This window comes from Ambystoma mexicanum, chromosome 13 (assembly GCF_040938575.1).
Source record: "Ambystoma mexicanum isolate Mex_15411 chromosome 13, UKY_AmexF1_1, whole genome shotgun sequence".
Lineage (NCBI taxonomy): Eukaryota > Metazoa > Chordata > Amphibia > Caudata > Ambystomatidae > Ambystoma > Ambystoma mexicanum.
The window spans coordinates 642,618,205-642,635,627 of NC_090938.1; the positions used below are offsets into that span (position 1 = coordinate 642,618,205).

At 39.8% G+C, this 17,423-nt stretch overlaps 1 protein-coding gene across 4 annotated transcripts in view; it reads left to right on the top strand.

The window, feature by feature from the left end:
• TTLL6 (tubulin tyrosine ligase like 6) overlaps positions 1-7,392 on the top strand; it is a 592,552-nt gene extending 585,160 nt beyond the window's left edge. For all 4 annotated transcript variants that reach the window (XM_069634591.1, XM_069634596.1, XM_069634592.1 and 1 more), the window contains one exon: positions 7,053-7,392. In XM_069634591.1, the coding sequence (XP_069490692.1) occupies positions 7,053-7,089 (37 nt within the window). In that variant the 3' untranslated portion in view covers positions 7,090-7,392. The remainder of the gene's footprint in view (positions 1-7,052) is intronic.
• Positions 7,393-17,423: the final 10,031 nt, after the last annotated feature.

Genomic DNA, 17,423 nt, shown 5'->3' on the forward strand with positions numbered 1-17,423 from the left:
GAATCAAGGCCTCCCAAGGGGCCCGATTTGGCCTCGACAACACAAAAAATGTGTTTCCTTCTCAAATTCTAGCAATAGTAGTGGTTCAGATTCTGGGAATAATGCTCCCAACAGGGGAGGCGGCCCTCCACGAGGCCAGTTTTTTCAAGGACGGGGCAGACGAGGGAGAATGCGCCAGCCACGCAATCATGGAATGCGTACTCGCCAATGGCAACCGCCACCTCAAACTTCAAACAATTCCAAAATTGGGAATTCCAATTTTCAATTTGAGTAAACACACGCTCACACCGATTGAAACCAGCCTTCTTAGTAAAGGCTTATCATTTGTGCCTACTAATAATGCTGATCTGTTTAAAACAGAAACGGAGATGCGCAACTTCTTTCGCATTGTAAGACTGAAATACTTTTTCCGTGACAAAGAATCTACATCGGACAAGAGATCGAGTGCCACTGGCCTCAAGCCTCCGTCCTCCTTTATCCCACCAATCTCAATGATTTCGCCTGAAATCATCAGTTTCGAGAACAAAGTCCTTCGAGAAATGAGAACTCTAGTTAAAACTAAAAACAGATGCACCAACAATTTATCAAAAGAAGAAAAGCTAGCCCTTGCTAATTTAGAAAATAATGACCTATTCGTCATTAAGCCAGCGGATAAAGGAGGATGTGTGGTACTGTGGGACACTCAACAATATAATAATGAAGTTCATAAACAATTGACAAACAAAAAATTCTATAAACAGCTGCCAGGCAACCCCACTAACATCATACGGGATGAAATCAGCAGCCTGCTGTCTCATGCACTACACGAGGGATGGATAGATGAGGAAGAAAAAGCTTTTCTCACTAGAAGTCAACCCACCACCCCAGCTCTATATTGTTTGCCTAAAATTCATAAAGATGCCAGTCAACCACCGGGGCGCCCCATAGTAGCCGCCATTGGTTCATTACTTGAACCATTATCAATTTACACAGACTCATTTCTTAGACCCTTTGTACTAAAAATGAAGTTGTATGTTCAGGACACCACGAACATGATTAAGATCGTTGATGAACTTGCCACGGACACTAACGATATTCTGGTCACACTAGATGTAGAGTCTCTCTACACCAGTATTCCACAATTACAATGCATTCAAGTCATTTTTTTTATCTCGAAACCAGAGAAGACCTTTCAGTCCCGTCTGAGTTCATTTGCGAATGCATTCGAATAGCGTTGATCAATAACTTCTTTATGGTGGAAGATAAATTTTACCAACAACTACACGGAACAAGCATGGGTGCTACCTTTGCTCCTGATTTAGCGAACTTATTCATGGACAACTTAGAATTAAATTCCGTTTATCATGAAAACAACCCTTTCAAGTTAAACATCAAAGCTTGGCATCGGTATATAGATGATGTGTTCCTTTTATGGCATGGAAGTGAAACAACTTTGACAGAATTTCTTGAGTGGATAAACGCACAAAGCCCATGCATAAATTTCACTATGAGTTTCAATCATCAGAAAATAGCCTTTCTAGATTTAGAAATTTATAAAACATCTCAAGGCTTATTAAAAACCACTCTATACAAAAAGCCAACAGATAAAAACACATTGTTGTCATACAAAAGTTTTCATCCGCAATCACTGCGGGAAAATCTTCCCTTTGGCCAATTCTTACGCATCAGGCGTAATTGCTCCACTAAGGAAGACTTTGACCTGCATAGTAGTCACCTGTCGCAAAAACTAAAAGAACGAGGATATCCATCTTACGTGATCCGCCGATCACTTAAAAGAGCAAGGAACACAAACAGAGACCAATGTCTGGAGAAACGCCATAGGGTACAAGAAGACAAAATAACATGTGTCTCCACGTTTTCCCCAATTAGCAATGACCTTCGTCGCTGCATCTTAAAAAACTGGTCTTTAATTCAAACTGAAGACTTCTCTATAAACAAACCCCGATTTGCGTTCAAGCGTATGCCCAATTTACGAGACAAATTGGTACATACATATCAAGTGCCAAAAACTACGTCAGTACAACAACAAGCTACACTGTGGCATCTGCCAACAGTGAGCGGTCACTTTAAATGTGGTAACTGTTCGGTGTGTCGTTTGACAAAAAACGTGAAAACTGTCAACTTAAAGGGTCTAACATGGCACTTAAAAGCCTTCACCAATTGCAACACAGCATGGGCAATCTATGCTATCATCTGCCCGTGCAAATTAATTTACATCGGGAAGACAAAAAGACCTGTAAAACAGAGAATCTGCGAGCACAGGTCATGTGTTAAAAATTCAGTTCCGGAGAAACCTTTAGTTGCCCATTTTGTAAAAGCAAAACACACCTGTGAGGATATTGAGTGGTATATTATTCAAACAGTTCCATCACACCCCCGTGGGGGAGACCGCGACCGAAAGCTGAGGCAGCTTGAACAGAAGTGGATTTACAATCTAAACACTGTTCAGGTTGGCCTTAACATCGGAATTGAATGGAGTTTGTTTTTACATAAGTAACTCCTTTGCACAAGTGACATTCATGAAGCACACGCAAAACATTCATTAGTGCATGCTGAGCCATCACATATGCATGCTTACAACACAGTTTTTAATGCCCTCAGTGCACATTATTGGGTGGAAATGTCACAATATGTATTGACCTTTTTTCCACATTTCCTTTGAAATATCAAATAGAATATTACCAAAGTACAATTTCATTTAATGTTTGCAATTAGGATGCCCTATTCCTGTGTCCGCCATTGTTCCTTCCAAGATGGCGGTCGCGATTAGATGAATTTATAAATACAGTAAGTCTAGCCTTTTCCTAACGTAAGTGAAAGCGAACCCGGCAGTAATTACCCGCGTTCGTTTCGAGTGGAAGCAACAATGCTTGTGATCAACCAAGTTCCTTGAAAAGCAGCAATTGTAAGCACTCATATCGCGCTTTTGTGATATGCAAACAGCACTATTCTGTTAGCTATATACGGACTGTTACATCTCCGTATTTCCTTTAACAAATTAGGTAAACTTCAATTTACAATACGAAAAACATCACATACGGGACATGTGTGTCCGCAAATGAAGCTATATTGTAGAATATCTTCGCTTGGATCAAGAGGTATGTTCCTCCCTTTTCAAAAAACATGTAGTATTTTATTAGAAAATTCTCAAAACAATAGTGCAACATAATAAACCATGAAAAGGTTAGTTGAATTAGTTGCATGTGCACACACATAGAGACACTACACTTTGTTTTTATCTTGTTACCAATACGGTTTTTTCGTTTGGTTTTTAGGAAATTTACCAATGAACTATTTCTGAAATTTGGGAGATCTATATAAATCAAGTCCTGAAGACGGGTCCGACGCATGCCTGATAGCATTAAATAACTAGCTACTGAGCCTGTTTAACCATCTTTTGCTAGGACCCAGAAACACACTCTTTGGTGTCGACAAAGTCAAGGACAGAAAAATTAACAAAGTCAAGGATAGTGAATTGCATCTAGGTTTCATTTAATAATAGGATGTCACCTTATTTGTTTACTAACCTCACTACATCACCAGCATCTGACGAATGTGTTCAGTTAAAACCAACTGGTCAAGACAATTGTTTTTCAGTATAGGTTCTCTTATGGAATGTTATGTGCATTTTTGTCTCTCCTGTTTTTAATTTTTCTAAGTGTTTTGTATCCATGAATTAAAATATGTATTTCTCTATGTTTTCTGTCGCAAATAATTGACCGACTTGAAAGGTAGCACGTTGTGCAACTAGACACACCTGGCACGTGTGTAGGCGGGTAGCTGTTTTTGTGGTATTCTTGTTGCATTATAGATTCATAGTAGTCCTTTGCCACACAGCCCCCTAAAAAAGAGGACTCCGCAGCTGTAACTGCTTTATTTCACCTCATGCAACGTTGCCTTATATGATGTTTTGAAACTTTATAACAGCAACGATCAAATGACCATGCTGCTAACAACAAATGTAGCACAGAACACATTACACAGAAAAAAATGTACTGGGCACATACAGTGCTAAATGCCTGTAATGTTAAGTAGGTCATAATCGTGTACACACTACACTGATGATGATCCTGCAAATAAAGTACTATATGCAACCCTACATAAACAGCAGAACAAGGTCAATGTAAAATGGCTAGAATAAAATAAATGTACTGCCAATTTACCATCATTCTGCATGAAAGTGCAACAAAGCTCTTCAGAAAATACAATATGTACATGTATGCACTTTAAATCCCCCCCAATCCGATGTCTTTCTGGTCCTACATAGAACACAGCATAGCAGCATAATCTTGCTAACGTTAAGACACAAATGAAATCTCTGCTAGGGTCCATATATTACAAACAATCCAAAAACATTCGACTTTGTGAATAACCAAGTAACAAACAAAAAACTGAAAGTGACGGACCAAAAGAAAACACGAAAAAGGTTAAACATGAACCGGGAAAAACAAATGCCCACATCAAACTGCGCCTTATGACCTAGGAGCAATTGGTTACATCAAATTTATAGCAGATGGTACATTTAATCTCTCAATAAAATCAAAGCACACAGTTATCAACAAATTAAAGAAAGGTGTGCAATTCTTCGTCACACAATACTCCTGTGCAAACATGCTCAAATATAAGGCAAAAAGCTATTGATAAGGCTAATTATTCTCTGGCATCTTACCTCAAATTCAAGAAAGAAAGATCTAGGGTTGTTGTCCTTAAGGACCATCTAGGTAATAGAAAATGCTCAGACAAAGACATCATTCAAATGTCCTCAAAATTCTACTCTAAACTGTATACCTCTGAATCCCCTCCTAATAATGCCTTTGTTGATGACTTTCTACATAATATATCCGGGAACTCCTATCCCTCGATAGATTTTCAATCACTTAATGGTCCAATTATCCCTTCCGAAATACTTCTAGCTATTAAACATCTTAAAAAAGGTAAAGCCCCAGGTTCAGATGGCTTTCCCACTGACTTTTTTTACCAATTTCTCCAACCTATTAGTCACTAAATTCAGTGAACTCTACTCTCATTTCATATCAGAAGAAAAAGCTCCAGGTTCATTTCTCGAGGCTATGCATATTGCTTTCCCTAAACCTAATAAAGACCCTGAACTCCCTCAAAATTATCGTTCCATTTCCCTTAATAATACTGACTGTAAGAATTATGCAAAGATCCTGGCCAATAGACTCCTTCCTTTTTTGCCCAATCTCCTTAAACAAGATCAAGCTGGATATATCAACGGTAGAGTGTCCTCCTCCAATATTACGCTCTTGTTAGACATCATCGACCTAATACACAACTCTAAAAGACCCCCATGCTGCGATATATCTTGATGCGGAAAAAGCTTTCGATAGAGTTGAATGGGATTTTGTATTTAAAACTCTTAAATGGCATGGTTTTGGTCCCTCCTTTTTATCCATGATTAATGTCCTCTACTCTATGCCTTAAACTGCAATATTTGCAAATGCACAGCAATCCTCCTTTTTACCTCTATCAAGAGGGACACGCCAAGGCTGCCCCCTTTCTCCAATCTTTTTTATTTCAGTGCTTGAGCCCTTTCTAGAAGCCATTAGGCAAAATGAAAATATTTTAGGAATTCAATATAAACATCTTCATATCAAAACATCGCTTTATTCAGATGATGTTCTTCTCTTCCTAAAGAATCCAGAACAAAGTGCCCAACATTTACTGATCATGTTTTTATCATGCAAAAGAACGGAAAACTTATCAGGAATATGTATTGTACTATAGTAACATTATTGATATGTTTTTTTGACTGAATTCTATGTACTCTTTCGTTTGTTCATGAATCTTAAATTTTTCTTTTTCTTGTTCACTTTGTGTTATATATTTGTGACAACCCACCGGTACAGATTTCTTACTTGTGACTTTTTCCTTGAGCACAGAATATTTCTTGATAAGTCACAACGAATACGGACAGTAAATTATACTGATTATAGTGTGGATTCCCTTTTTCTTTCGTGTTCAACATTATGTACTGCCCCAAATCCACACTGACACCAAGGGGCTACCCTAAGTTTTGTGTAGTAACATTTACTTGATATCATCTCAACATTTTCTAAAGCATCTGGCTATAAACTTAATAATGATAAGTCAGACATTCTTCTCCTTAACATATACTGTACAGCACATCATACTCTTTCCCTAGGAATGAAATGGTACCCCAAAGGTTTCAAATATGTTGGTGTTCATATCTCAGCTTCCATTAATAACATTTGTAAACTCGGAAATTATACTGGCCAGAATCAAAGAACTAATAACTTCATGGTCACCCCTCTTTCTCTCCTAGTGGGGCCACCTAGAATCTATTAAGATGATGATGTCCCCCATTATCCTGTATCTCCTATACATGCTTGCTATTTCCCTTCCCCTTTCCTTTTTCAAATCCATAGATTCTTGCTTAATTAGATTTTTATGGGGAAAGAAGAAGCATAGAATTTCGCTGAGTAAATTAAAAATATCCCTCCCATTAAGTGAAGTCAACTTCCCTGATTTTAGGAAATATCACATGGCCTTCGTCATTAAACAAGCACAGATGTAGTTTACTCAAGAGGAATCAATGTGTATACCTATTTGGGTACGTCTAGAGAGAGCCATGGTTTACCCAATTTCCCTGGCAGATATTTACCTTAGTGAAGGTAAATATAAATGTACAAAATATTCCTGTATTCACCAATCTGTACTCTATCTCAAAATGTATATGTTCTCATCCTTAACTAAATTGTCCTTGTTCACCTGTCTGTTTATCTGGTTTAATCCCCTAATAAAATCAAAGGTAAATCTATTTTTTGGAATCCATGGCTCTCTAGAGATACTACATTTTGTAATCAATTCTTTTTGCAAAATGTTCCCATTGCCTTCATTGACTTTGCTACCAAGTACCATATGGCCGCCTCTTTCCTGAAACAATATTTGGACATTATTGCTGTTTTTTTTGAAAATTATGAACCACTTATACAGAAGTCCAATATTCCTGATGTGCAAAGGTTATTATATGTGCTGAGCTCTAATATTACGTCCTCTGCTTGTTATAGAAATACTGATGCCAACATCACCCACTCCAATGGTTGACCTCCTTCACAACGACTGGAAGAATGATTGCATATTACCAGATCTTCTACTATGCTGGGCGCCACAGGGGAAACACATTTCTAAGATTACTGCTTCAGCCAGTCTAATCCAAACCCTTTCTTCTTCCATCATAGAGCCTTCATCACCCCGTTTCGCTCTTCAAATATGGACTATTACCTAACGACTTCTGTTGGAGCTGTTTACATGTCCATGGTTCTTTTAAGCATATGTTTGTGGAGTGTCAATATGTTAAACCTTCCTGGGACTCTGTATGGCATAATATTAAATATATTTTTAAATTTTGTCAAGACTTTTGCTTTGACTTCCTATTTTTGGATGTTCCCTTTTACAAGTTACTCCAGCTAACAAATATGCAAACTTTGTTTTTAATTTATGTTTAATGGTTGCAAACCAAACTATTACCATTAATTGGGAAAACCTAAATCATATTCATTACAATTTCTGGTGGAATAATATCTGTAATATTCATAGATTAGAAAACTGTATAGCTTCCTCTCCTGATCTACTATGTAAACATCAATTGAAATGGCAACCCTTTCTTGACTTCCTATCCAAAACTGATTCTCATTAATGTTAAATGAGCATCATTTGTCATGATTACCATGTACCCCCTCATCCCCTTCCCACCACCCCCCTGTAGCTGTTATGCCCAGTTTTGTCATGTCCGTTATTTGTTTGTCTGTCATTGTATTGTCACCCGCCCTTCATATTTAAAATCTTTCAAGCTAACCATACCCAGTTATTTATATATACATGGCTTCAACATATGCCAAATATCTGTTTACAAATTGCTCTGTTTTATGCTTCTATTATGCATTTGTCATGTATTTCACATATCCTTAATGATTATTAATTGCCATTTATGGTTATTTGCTATAATATAAATGTTTAAACACAAAAAAGAGCAACTGTGGGCATATAGACACACCGTGCACTTGGTGCATTTCTGAAAACCTTCACTTCATACTTCTAACCACTGTCCCATAGATGGTTTAAGATCTTTGTGCATAACACTAGAAACCAATAAATCTTTGACAGAGATAGACAGTCTAAAGGAAATGTTATGCTTTTTTGCCAGGACTTCACCCAGATTATTATCCAACTTTAACACATGCCAATGATGATTTAAAAAACTCCTGGTTTTTTAGAATGCAAGGTTGAATGTAATTATATAACTTGCCTCATCCGTCTCCTTCTCAATAGTTATCATACAATTCGTGTTCTCCAACAAGCTCTCTCTTTGCAATTTACTTACTTTTAAGAAAGCATGTCCAATCACTCTTTTAGGGTAACCCTGATCTTTGAAACCTTTAGCAGTTAATCTACTCTGCTCCTCAAAATACAACATGATAACAGTTTCTTCGAAGTCTTTAAAGTTCCCCATAAGGTATACTCCATATTAGGCTCTTGGGGTGGTTACTAGCTGCATGTAGGGGAGTATTTGACCTTGTGGGTTTCCTATGTAGATTGATTTCTATTTTACCCAGTTGTTGTACCACTTGCATGTCCAAGAATGTAATCTTATTCTCGCTATGAGACTCAGTGAATTTGAGGTTCAGTGTATTTTCATTAAGATCTTTTATAAAATTCAGCCACTCTCTTTCGGTTCCACACCAGATGACAAATAAGTCATCTATAAAACGTAGCCATAATACGATGTTGTCCATGTATTGCACATTCCTGTCAGATCACACAATGAATTTCTCAAACCATCCCATTGTAAGGTTTGCGTAAATTGGTGCAAATGTGGAGCCCATAGCAGTTCCCTGTAGCTGTCTATAGTATTTCTCATAAAACAGGAAAACATTGTTTGTCAGACACAGTTCAATCATCCTTAAAATAATTTTGGTATGTTTTAAACAGTTTAGCGATCTAGTGTTCAAATAATACTGACAAGCTTTCAAACCTGTGCCATGCTGTATTGAGGAATAGAGAGATACTACATACTACATGCAGGGTGGCAAAGAAATATTCATCCTCCCATGGAATGTCATTGATCTTCCCCAAACAGGCCTTGGTGTCTCTTAGAAATGAAGGTAATGTGGACACAAATGGTAAAAGTACCTCATCAATCAGTTTTGACATATCCTCGTACAATGAACTCACTAAAGTGACCATGGGTCTACCTGGTTGTCTTTTTGAGGGTGTAACAGAGTTTTTTGTAAACAATCTTTGCATATATTGAGCTATTGAGATGATTTAAACTACACACTATCAATTTGAATACTTGCAAATGGGAAAAACAATACAATCTTAACATACAGAAGCACAAACCATCACTTGTCACCCTGAAAGGTAACACCTAACTATCAATGACAATTGCAAAATACACATTATGGAAAACAGATTCCTGTAAAGTGCCACAAATGAAACAAGTGCACAGGATGTTCATCTTTCATAAATGCACAGCTCATCTTATTCACATTTATTGAAGACTACGTTAGCATACTTCTAATAAACAAGAATCTCTGCTTTTCACACTAAGTAAGTAAATCACTTTAATTGTTTGAGCCAATAGAACCTGCATTGCTATAAAACTATCACCCAAATGAAAACTACTCTGCATTAAGGCAAAGGCAATTTGAAGGCCCATTATAGCGTGCAGTATTTATCAAATAAATATTGCAAAGCTTGTTCACCCTTTTTACCACTCATACCCCCAATGTATTCATCCAATTTCAAGTGGCAAAATGACAGCGCTATTTCATTTATATATTTGTTAAAACCCTCGGGTATCACAGCATTGTTACAGACATCTTATGATAAATTCACAGTATTCCAGTTACATTCACTAATGCATTAATACAGTAAATTGCATAGGTTAATACATTTCATGGTCCCTTACATTATTTACAGATTCTGATAACAGTCAATCCTGGGGAAGCATGTAATTAAGCCTCCGGGTAGGTATTTTAGATTATGTGTAATTTAGTTAGTATTGATTGAAAAGCCAGGGTTTTAACCCCATTCCTGCAGTCCCAGTCATTCATTGCCCATGTAACACATATCCTCATCCAAGCTACTCATTAGCCATGTAACTCCACTCCCGATCACTGTTTTTAACTACCCATGCACATCCTTTCTTGTTACAGTTTCTCATTGCTGTGTAACACCCCTCTTCATCCTGCCCCTTAATTACCCTCTCGAACCCCCTTCTTATGCCATGTTCTCCCTACCCAAGGAACTCTTTTCCTCATCCCAGCACCTCATTATTCACATACTTAGAAACAAGATTCACGGCAGAGTCACAATGTCATTTTTTGGACATCCCCCTGTGCCCATTCCCAACAGGATCTGGGAATGTGGAATTCCTGCACATTCAAAGTGCATCACATTTATAAGTTAAAGAAATAAATTTCAATGTGCAGACATGACATATTAAATAAACAAATATACAAAGGGGAAAGGGCTAAAAAAGCATACAAATGTATTCATTTGTTATGCATTGTTATACATTTAACAAAAAAATTATATATCTTCTTTCTAATTTCCAAAGAAACCTGAATCGTGTACAGACACGTCTACAAAACAAGAATCTCTGCTTTTCACAGAAAGTAAGTATATCACTTTAACAAGCGGGCCAATAAAACCTGAATTGGAGATCTCCAATTTGAGCTATAAAGCTATCACCCAACTGAAAACAACTCTACAAAGGGGAAAGGAAGTCTGAAGGCCCATTATGACTTTGAAAGTATTTCCCTAAAAACAATTACAATGCTTGTTTTTCCTTTTCTACCACTCACAACCACAGTAAATCCACGTGAATATAAGAGTCAAAATGTCATTGTTGAACACTATTTATGCACCGCCACTGTGAAGATTAATGGAACCCAAAACTGTTTCCCTAAAGCAAACTAATGCCGAAAGCCTGTGCTGCTTCTATCACGTGTGAAGAGATGGTTTACTGTGGGAATAATCAAATGCAAACAGAGACTGCTTTAATTCATAGTGAGAAGTGCTGGGATCGTGCCTGTTCCTGCTTCACTTATGTCATATCTATTCCATTGTAAAAATAGGATGCACCTGCGGGATACACCTGTGCACCTGAAAGACAGAACTCAACATGTGATACAGATAGAGCCACAAGCTAAACCATCTCCATAACAATATTGGGTATTGAGTACATTTCACCCCAAAGACCGAGTGTGAATAATTTTACATTTATAGCAGGACATGCTGAACAGCTCCAAGGTAAAAACACTCTTAGCCTCATTCATGGAATTATTTGCGTGAAAAACGCAGATTTGCGCGCCTTTCCTCCTGAAAATCCCTATACTTCAAACAGGGATTTTCGGGCAGAAAGGCGCACAAATCTGCGTTTTTCACGCAAGTAATTCCATGAATCAGGCTGCCTCTGTTTTCATGTAGAATTGTGCCTGCCGCACTGGAACGTTATATCTGAAAATACCAAGGTCTCAAACGTGTAGAGAATATCATTCTGCTAACCCGAGAACATGGCCTGTGTTACCGAAATCTTCATTTTGTAGTGAAGCTTACCTTCTATACGTGGATAATGAAGTTAAAATGAAACATCAACGCCTTCATGTTCTCTAATGTAACAGTGTATTCATTTCTCCAACAACTCCCGCATAATCATACACATTTTTTTAAAACATGGTATATATTACATAATACATAATAATGTAAATATGTTGAAAAGCAGTGGTTCTTTTGTATTGCTCTGAATAACACTTGTGTTCAATTCAGCCCGATATTGTACTGACTTCAAGTGGACCTGAGGCTCAGCTCAGAGGAGCCCCACCTTTGGGTGAGGAAAATGTTAGAAAAATACTCTAAGGAGCTAATTTTAAATAAGCCCAAATGAAAAAAGGCATAAGAGCCTTGTGTAAAGCTTTTTTACGCATTTCATTTCAGTCACTGTTCATTTTCATTGATTTGTATGATGGAGAGGAGGGGTGGAACGTAATGTACGTTTCCACTGCTCCCTTCCTCTCAGCAAATGTGCTGGCAATTTCTATGGAATTTGAAAGCTTTTTGACCCAGCAAAAAGGCAGAATCCATAGGAACCCATTGTAAACACAGCCTGTATACACGGCAGGCAGTGTTTACTCAATTTGCATGGCAGCGTGCAAAAGGGTGGCATACAAGTGTGTACTCTGCCTTTTTCCACTCCCCTGTTTCACTCTGCTGGGCAAATAAGGACAATTTGGTGGTGGCGACCTATGTACGTGAAAGTGTACATGTAACGGGTCCCTGCGGTCAAAATACAGTGAACTTGAAAATTAGTCCCTACACGTTTTTAAACTAAAATCAAATCTATGATCCTCCAGGAGATTAACATCTTTTGGTCTCAACCTTTTTGATTTATTATTGAGCCTCAAAGAGAAATTCTTCCAGTTAATGTGGGACCTTTGAATCTGCGTTGTAATAAAGCCAGCCAACTGTTAAACTAATACAAGAGAACAAAGCAAGCCTGTCATCTCATTTTGAATCAATCATTCACTGAAACTATTATATAAGCTTGTTTTTATGACTCATGTGCTGAAGCAGGTGATATTGTCCATAGGGAAAATGCAGGGCATTGTTCAAATTTTACATTATACATATAAACAAACTTGACTCATAACTTTGAAAACATATCAGTTCCAAACATGGAACTGGGTATTTTTCGAAGCTGAGAGCCACTGCTTTAACAAAACACCATATTTGCATTCCCAACAATTAGTAAACATTAATACAAGTATTTGTAGTAATACAATTATGAAGGAAGAAGCTATACATTGTGTCGCATACCCAGACTCGCGTCTCCGAGGACTGTTTTCAGAAATCTTTATTTCATTGAGGTGGCAGGTTGCTACATTGAATTATTAAATGAAACACATTTGTAGTCAGAGGTACTAGGGGTTGATTGGCCCCACCTTTTTCTGGTTACCAATATAGAAATTATAATCCATTAATGGAGATTGTGTGTGAGTACTCTATAGGAGTGACTGACTATGAAACACGCCAGTGGAAATATTGGGCTAATCAAATAGTGTGACATAATCATGACATAGAATATGATTATTTCACACTTTAAAAAAGGGGAGTACACAGGGGGTAGGATTCTGACTCAGGAAAAAGCTACAGGAAGGAACACCACCTGCTCCTATAGGATGAATAGATTAAAGAGGGAGACTAACTTAAGGGCAGGAGAATGCAGGATTTCTGTTCCAAGAAGGTGAGTCCTATTCACAAGAGAGGCTGAAGAGACAGCAACCTTTGGCAGTTCTAACTTCATGGAAGCAGATAAAAGGTGGCTTGCTGACTGGGATATTTCGAATCTGAGAGGGCCTCATTACGAGTGTTCCAGTCCGGTAACAACGGTGCCGTTAAGCCTACCAGCACTGTTGTTACCAGACCGGCACACTCTGAGTTCTGTGAGCGGCTGCCGTCTCGCCCGCCGTGTCAGTCTTGGCAGGTGGGGCGGCAGCCAATCACAGACTTTGGCGGAAGCACCAGCACCATTACATACTGTGCCGGTGTTCCGTCCTCCCCATGGGAATGGGGAGTAACATATTCCGGCGCCTGACTTCACAGACCGGCAGGCTGTAATGCCCCAGTGATTCCGTGAAGTCAGGCACCAGAAAAATTACAACTCCGGCGGCAGTCTGCCGGTTTTACTGGCATAGCTACCACCGGAGTTGTAATGAGGCCCAGAGGCTCTCTGCTGACTCCTTGCCATTAAAAATCAATTCAAAGTGAGTAAGTGAATTCCCAAATAGAAATGGGAGATGCTCTCTAAACTTCTTCTCCTGATAAGACCTTGGAAGTGGGTGGTCTGGAAACGGGGGTGTTTATTTTAAATCGGAAATGAACAGTGTAATCTTGCTCCATGTCAAATCAATTGAGATGTCTGTTCGGTCAACAGAACTGTGTGTGCAGTGATACAGATACCATTGTATGCAGTCTCTGCACAGTTCTTTGTAAATTATATTCTCATTAAATTGTACTCAAAGTATTTTCACAGAAATAGTTAACATTAAGCTGAGATATGTGGATGTCCGTAGCATAGCTTAATCAAGATTTGCTTGATAAGTGTGGGCTGTGAAGGCCATAGATATTTAATAAGGAACGGGAAATGGGAGCAAGTTTAATTGTGTAATTTCTACTCTCATAAAAAAATGATGCAAAGGGAAATCACATATACCCCTCATTCTTGAAATTTCATAGTGGCACTCTGTTAGAGAGATAAAAGAGGAGCACACTGTCATGCCCTTAGGAAAGTGGCAAGTTTGGAATAGGTGAAGACAGGTCCTCCATTGAATTCCCCCCAATGCACTGTCATGCTTTTCTGTCTACGGTCTAGTTGTTTATGCTACACGGCCGCCGGCGGAAGTATTTCTTCCAGCTCCTTTCCGGCAGTGGACGCGTTGCAATGTACCTGGATTTCTCCTTTCTTGTTACGCTCTCATGCATTTTCCCTTAGCAGTGCGCCGCTTCTTTCCTTCTTCCTCCTGCTTTCCTTTCTCCTTCCCAGGCTTACCCTTTCCGCTCTCTGCTGTCCTGATCACTGTCCCTGTCGCAGCCATTCATACTTCCGCTCTTCCATGCTGCTGCTTTTTGCCCGGTTTTCGCTACTCTCGATCTTACCTGTTTATTCCACTTACCTGTTCTCCTCGTGGTCCTTGGGCTCGCCTTCTTCTTTGTCTCGCACCTTCTTACCTTCATCAATTATTTCCGCCTGGTGTCAGCCCGTGCACTAAACTTCCTTACCAGCGTTCTCTCCTCCTTCATTGGACATCCCGATCAAGCACTCACCTCCTCGAGGGGGGTTAGATACCCTGAATATCCATTTCTGCTAGGGCAGTCTGTCCACCTTTGGGGTTTTTTATGCCAAGAGGCTTTTTCCCCATTCCCAGGCAGTTACGGGAGAGGAGTCACCGATCCACTTATTCTTTGTGGGCACGGTGGCTTCCTTCCGTGGCAGGCCACATCTTCACAAAAAAAGGAGTTACCAGTCCGGAGAAGAAAAAGAAGTCGGACCCTAAGTTGTTATCTTCAGATGAGGAGGAAGGGGTGGAAGGGGAGACGGTATCTTCGGAGTTAGAGGAGGATATTTCTGAACCTAGTGACAGTTTGTAATGCCCTGAAGATAGGATGGCTACCCCTCAACAAACACAATAATTGGTAGCAGCGGTTGAAAGCTTCAAACTAGAAGTACAAAATCTAAAGAATGAAAATGCCGCTCTTCATCAAAGAATGGCAGCAAGAGAGCAAAAATCTACAGATCTCCCTCCCATGGCCTTAGTATCCAGGAAATTTGATGGCTCGCCCAAAAAGGTCAAGGAATTTCTTGATGCTTGCAACATCCACTTTACATTTTGAGCTGGTTCCTTTGCCTCTGATCACGCTAAGGTGGGGTTCATGATTACTCACATGACTGGCAATGCCGAGGCATGAGCCACACCTTTGGTTACACAGTCAAACCCAGTCCTACAAGACTACAGTGCCTTTAAAACTCTCCTGCAGCAGACCTTTCAGAGAACAGAGGGTACCTTTATAGCATCAGAAGACCTTTTGGATGTACGCCAAGGGAACTCAGATTTGTTGTCCTACAGCACGTCATTTAAACAAGTGGCTGCAGAAGCAGGTTGGCCTGAGCAGGCCCAATGCACCATATTCTGCAGAGGCTTAAGAGAGAATTTGAAAGACGAACTTGCTCGCATCGCCCGACCTCTGACGTTTGCTGATCTCTTGACTGTGGTGCTCCTCATAGATTTTCAGATGGGGGAACGACGGATGGAAAAGAAGAAAGTACGAGGATTTCTAGCCTCATCCGATTCTAATCCCCTACCCTCCTCACCTTCTACAAGACAGAGCAAAGAGGAACCAATGCAAATTGGAACCACCAGAGCTCTGCTTACTCCAGAAGAAAGAAAGAGGCAAAGGGATAGAAGTCTCTGTATGTACTGCGGGGCGGCCACACATTTACTGAGAGACTGTCCGGATGTTCCACCAAGAAGATTGGGAAACGAGTGCCCTCTGTAGGTAGTAGGACAGACTACCGAGGGGCTTCTGTAAGTCCTTATACCACTTTTTCAGTAACATCATCGATGACGGCAGACAACTCCCGGCTCATGGTTTTGGCAGTGAAGCTAAGGGTGGGCGATAAAGAAGTTGACTCCCAAGCCTTGTTGGATTGTGGGGCAGAAGGGAACTTTATTGATACTCTGTGGGCAGACAAGATAGGGCTATCAAGAGTGGCCAGGAAGGAAGATCAGAAGGTGGAAGGTGTGGACGGTGAACCTTTGAGTTCAGGCCTCATTACACATACCACCGACGAATTGACGGTTATTATCCAGCTACACACAGAGAGACTGTCTTTTGACATAATACGTGCGGCTCACTTTCCCATAATATTCGGCTTTGGCTGGCTCCAGAAGCACAATCCCACAATCAACTGGACTAAAAATCTATTAAGTTTTCACTCTACCTATTGCAAATCTAGCAGTCTCCCGGAACCCAAATATGAAACTATCAAGACTGTGTGTAGTGCTGAAACCTGTGCGATACATTGTTTACCAAGTTACCTGGTTGAGTTCTCTGGGGTGGTTGAAGAAAATAACCCATTGGAACTTCCCCCTCATCGGGCAGAAGATTGTAGCATTGATCTCACACCAGGGGCCTTGGTTCCCTTTGGCAGAATGTTTTCCCTGTCTTTGGGAGAAAAGAAGGTCCTCAGAGACTACTTGGATGACAACCTTACCAACGGATTAATAAAACCTTCCAAATCCCCTGCAGGAGCATCCCTGTTCTTCATTCCCAAAAGAAACTCCAAGGACTTGAGGCTGTGCGTAGATTACTGAGGCCTAAACAAGGTAACCATATGAGACCGTTAACCCATGTACCCCATGCCACTCATTGCTAAGATTATGCAGGCAGTCCAGGGATCTACTATATTCACCAAATTAGACCTACGGAATGGGTACCATCTGCTCCGAGTCAAAGCTGGGGACGAGTGGAAGATGGCATTCCGCACCCCTTTTGGACTCTATGAATATCAGGTAACGCCTTTTGAACTCATCAATGCCTCATCCATTTTTCAGAGATTCATGCACCGTCTATTCTCTGATCTACTCTGTCAAACCACCATCATATATCTTGATGATATATTAATCTTTTCACGCAATCCTGTAGAGCATGAGGAACACGTCAAAGAAGTCTTTCACAGGCTGCAAGAAAATCGTTTATTGGTTAAACTTGAAAAATGTGTCTTCTCAGTGTCTTCCATCTCCTACCTGGGCTTTATCCTTTCGGATCAAGGCCTCACTATGGATCATCAGAAGGTAGCTGCCATTCTTGAATGTCCT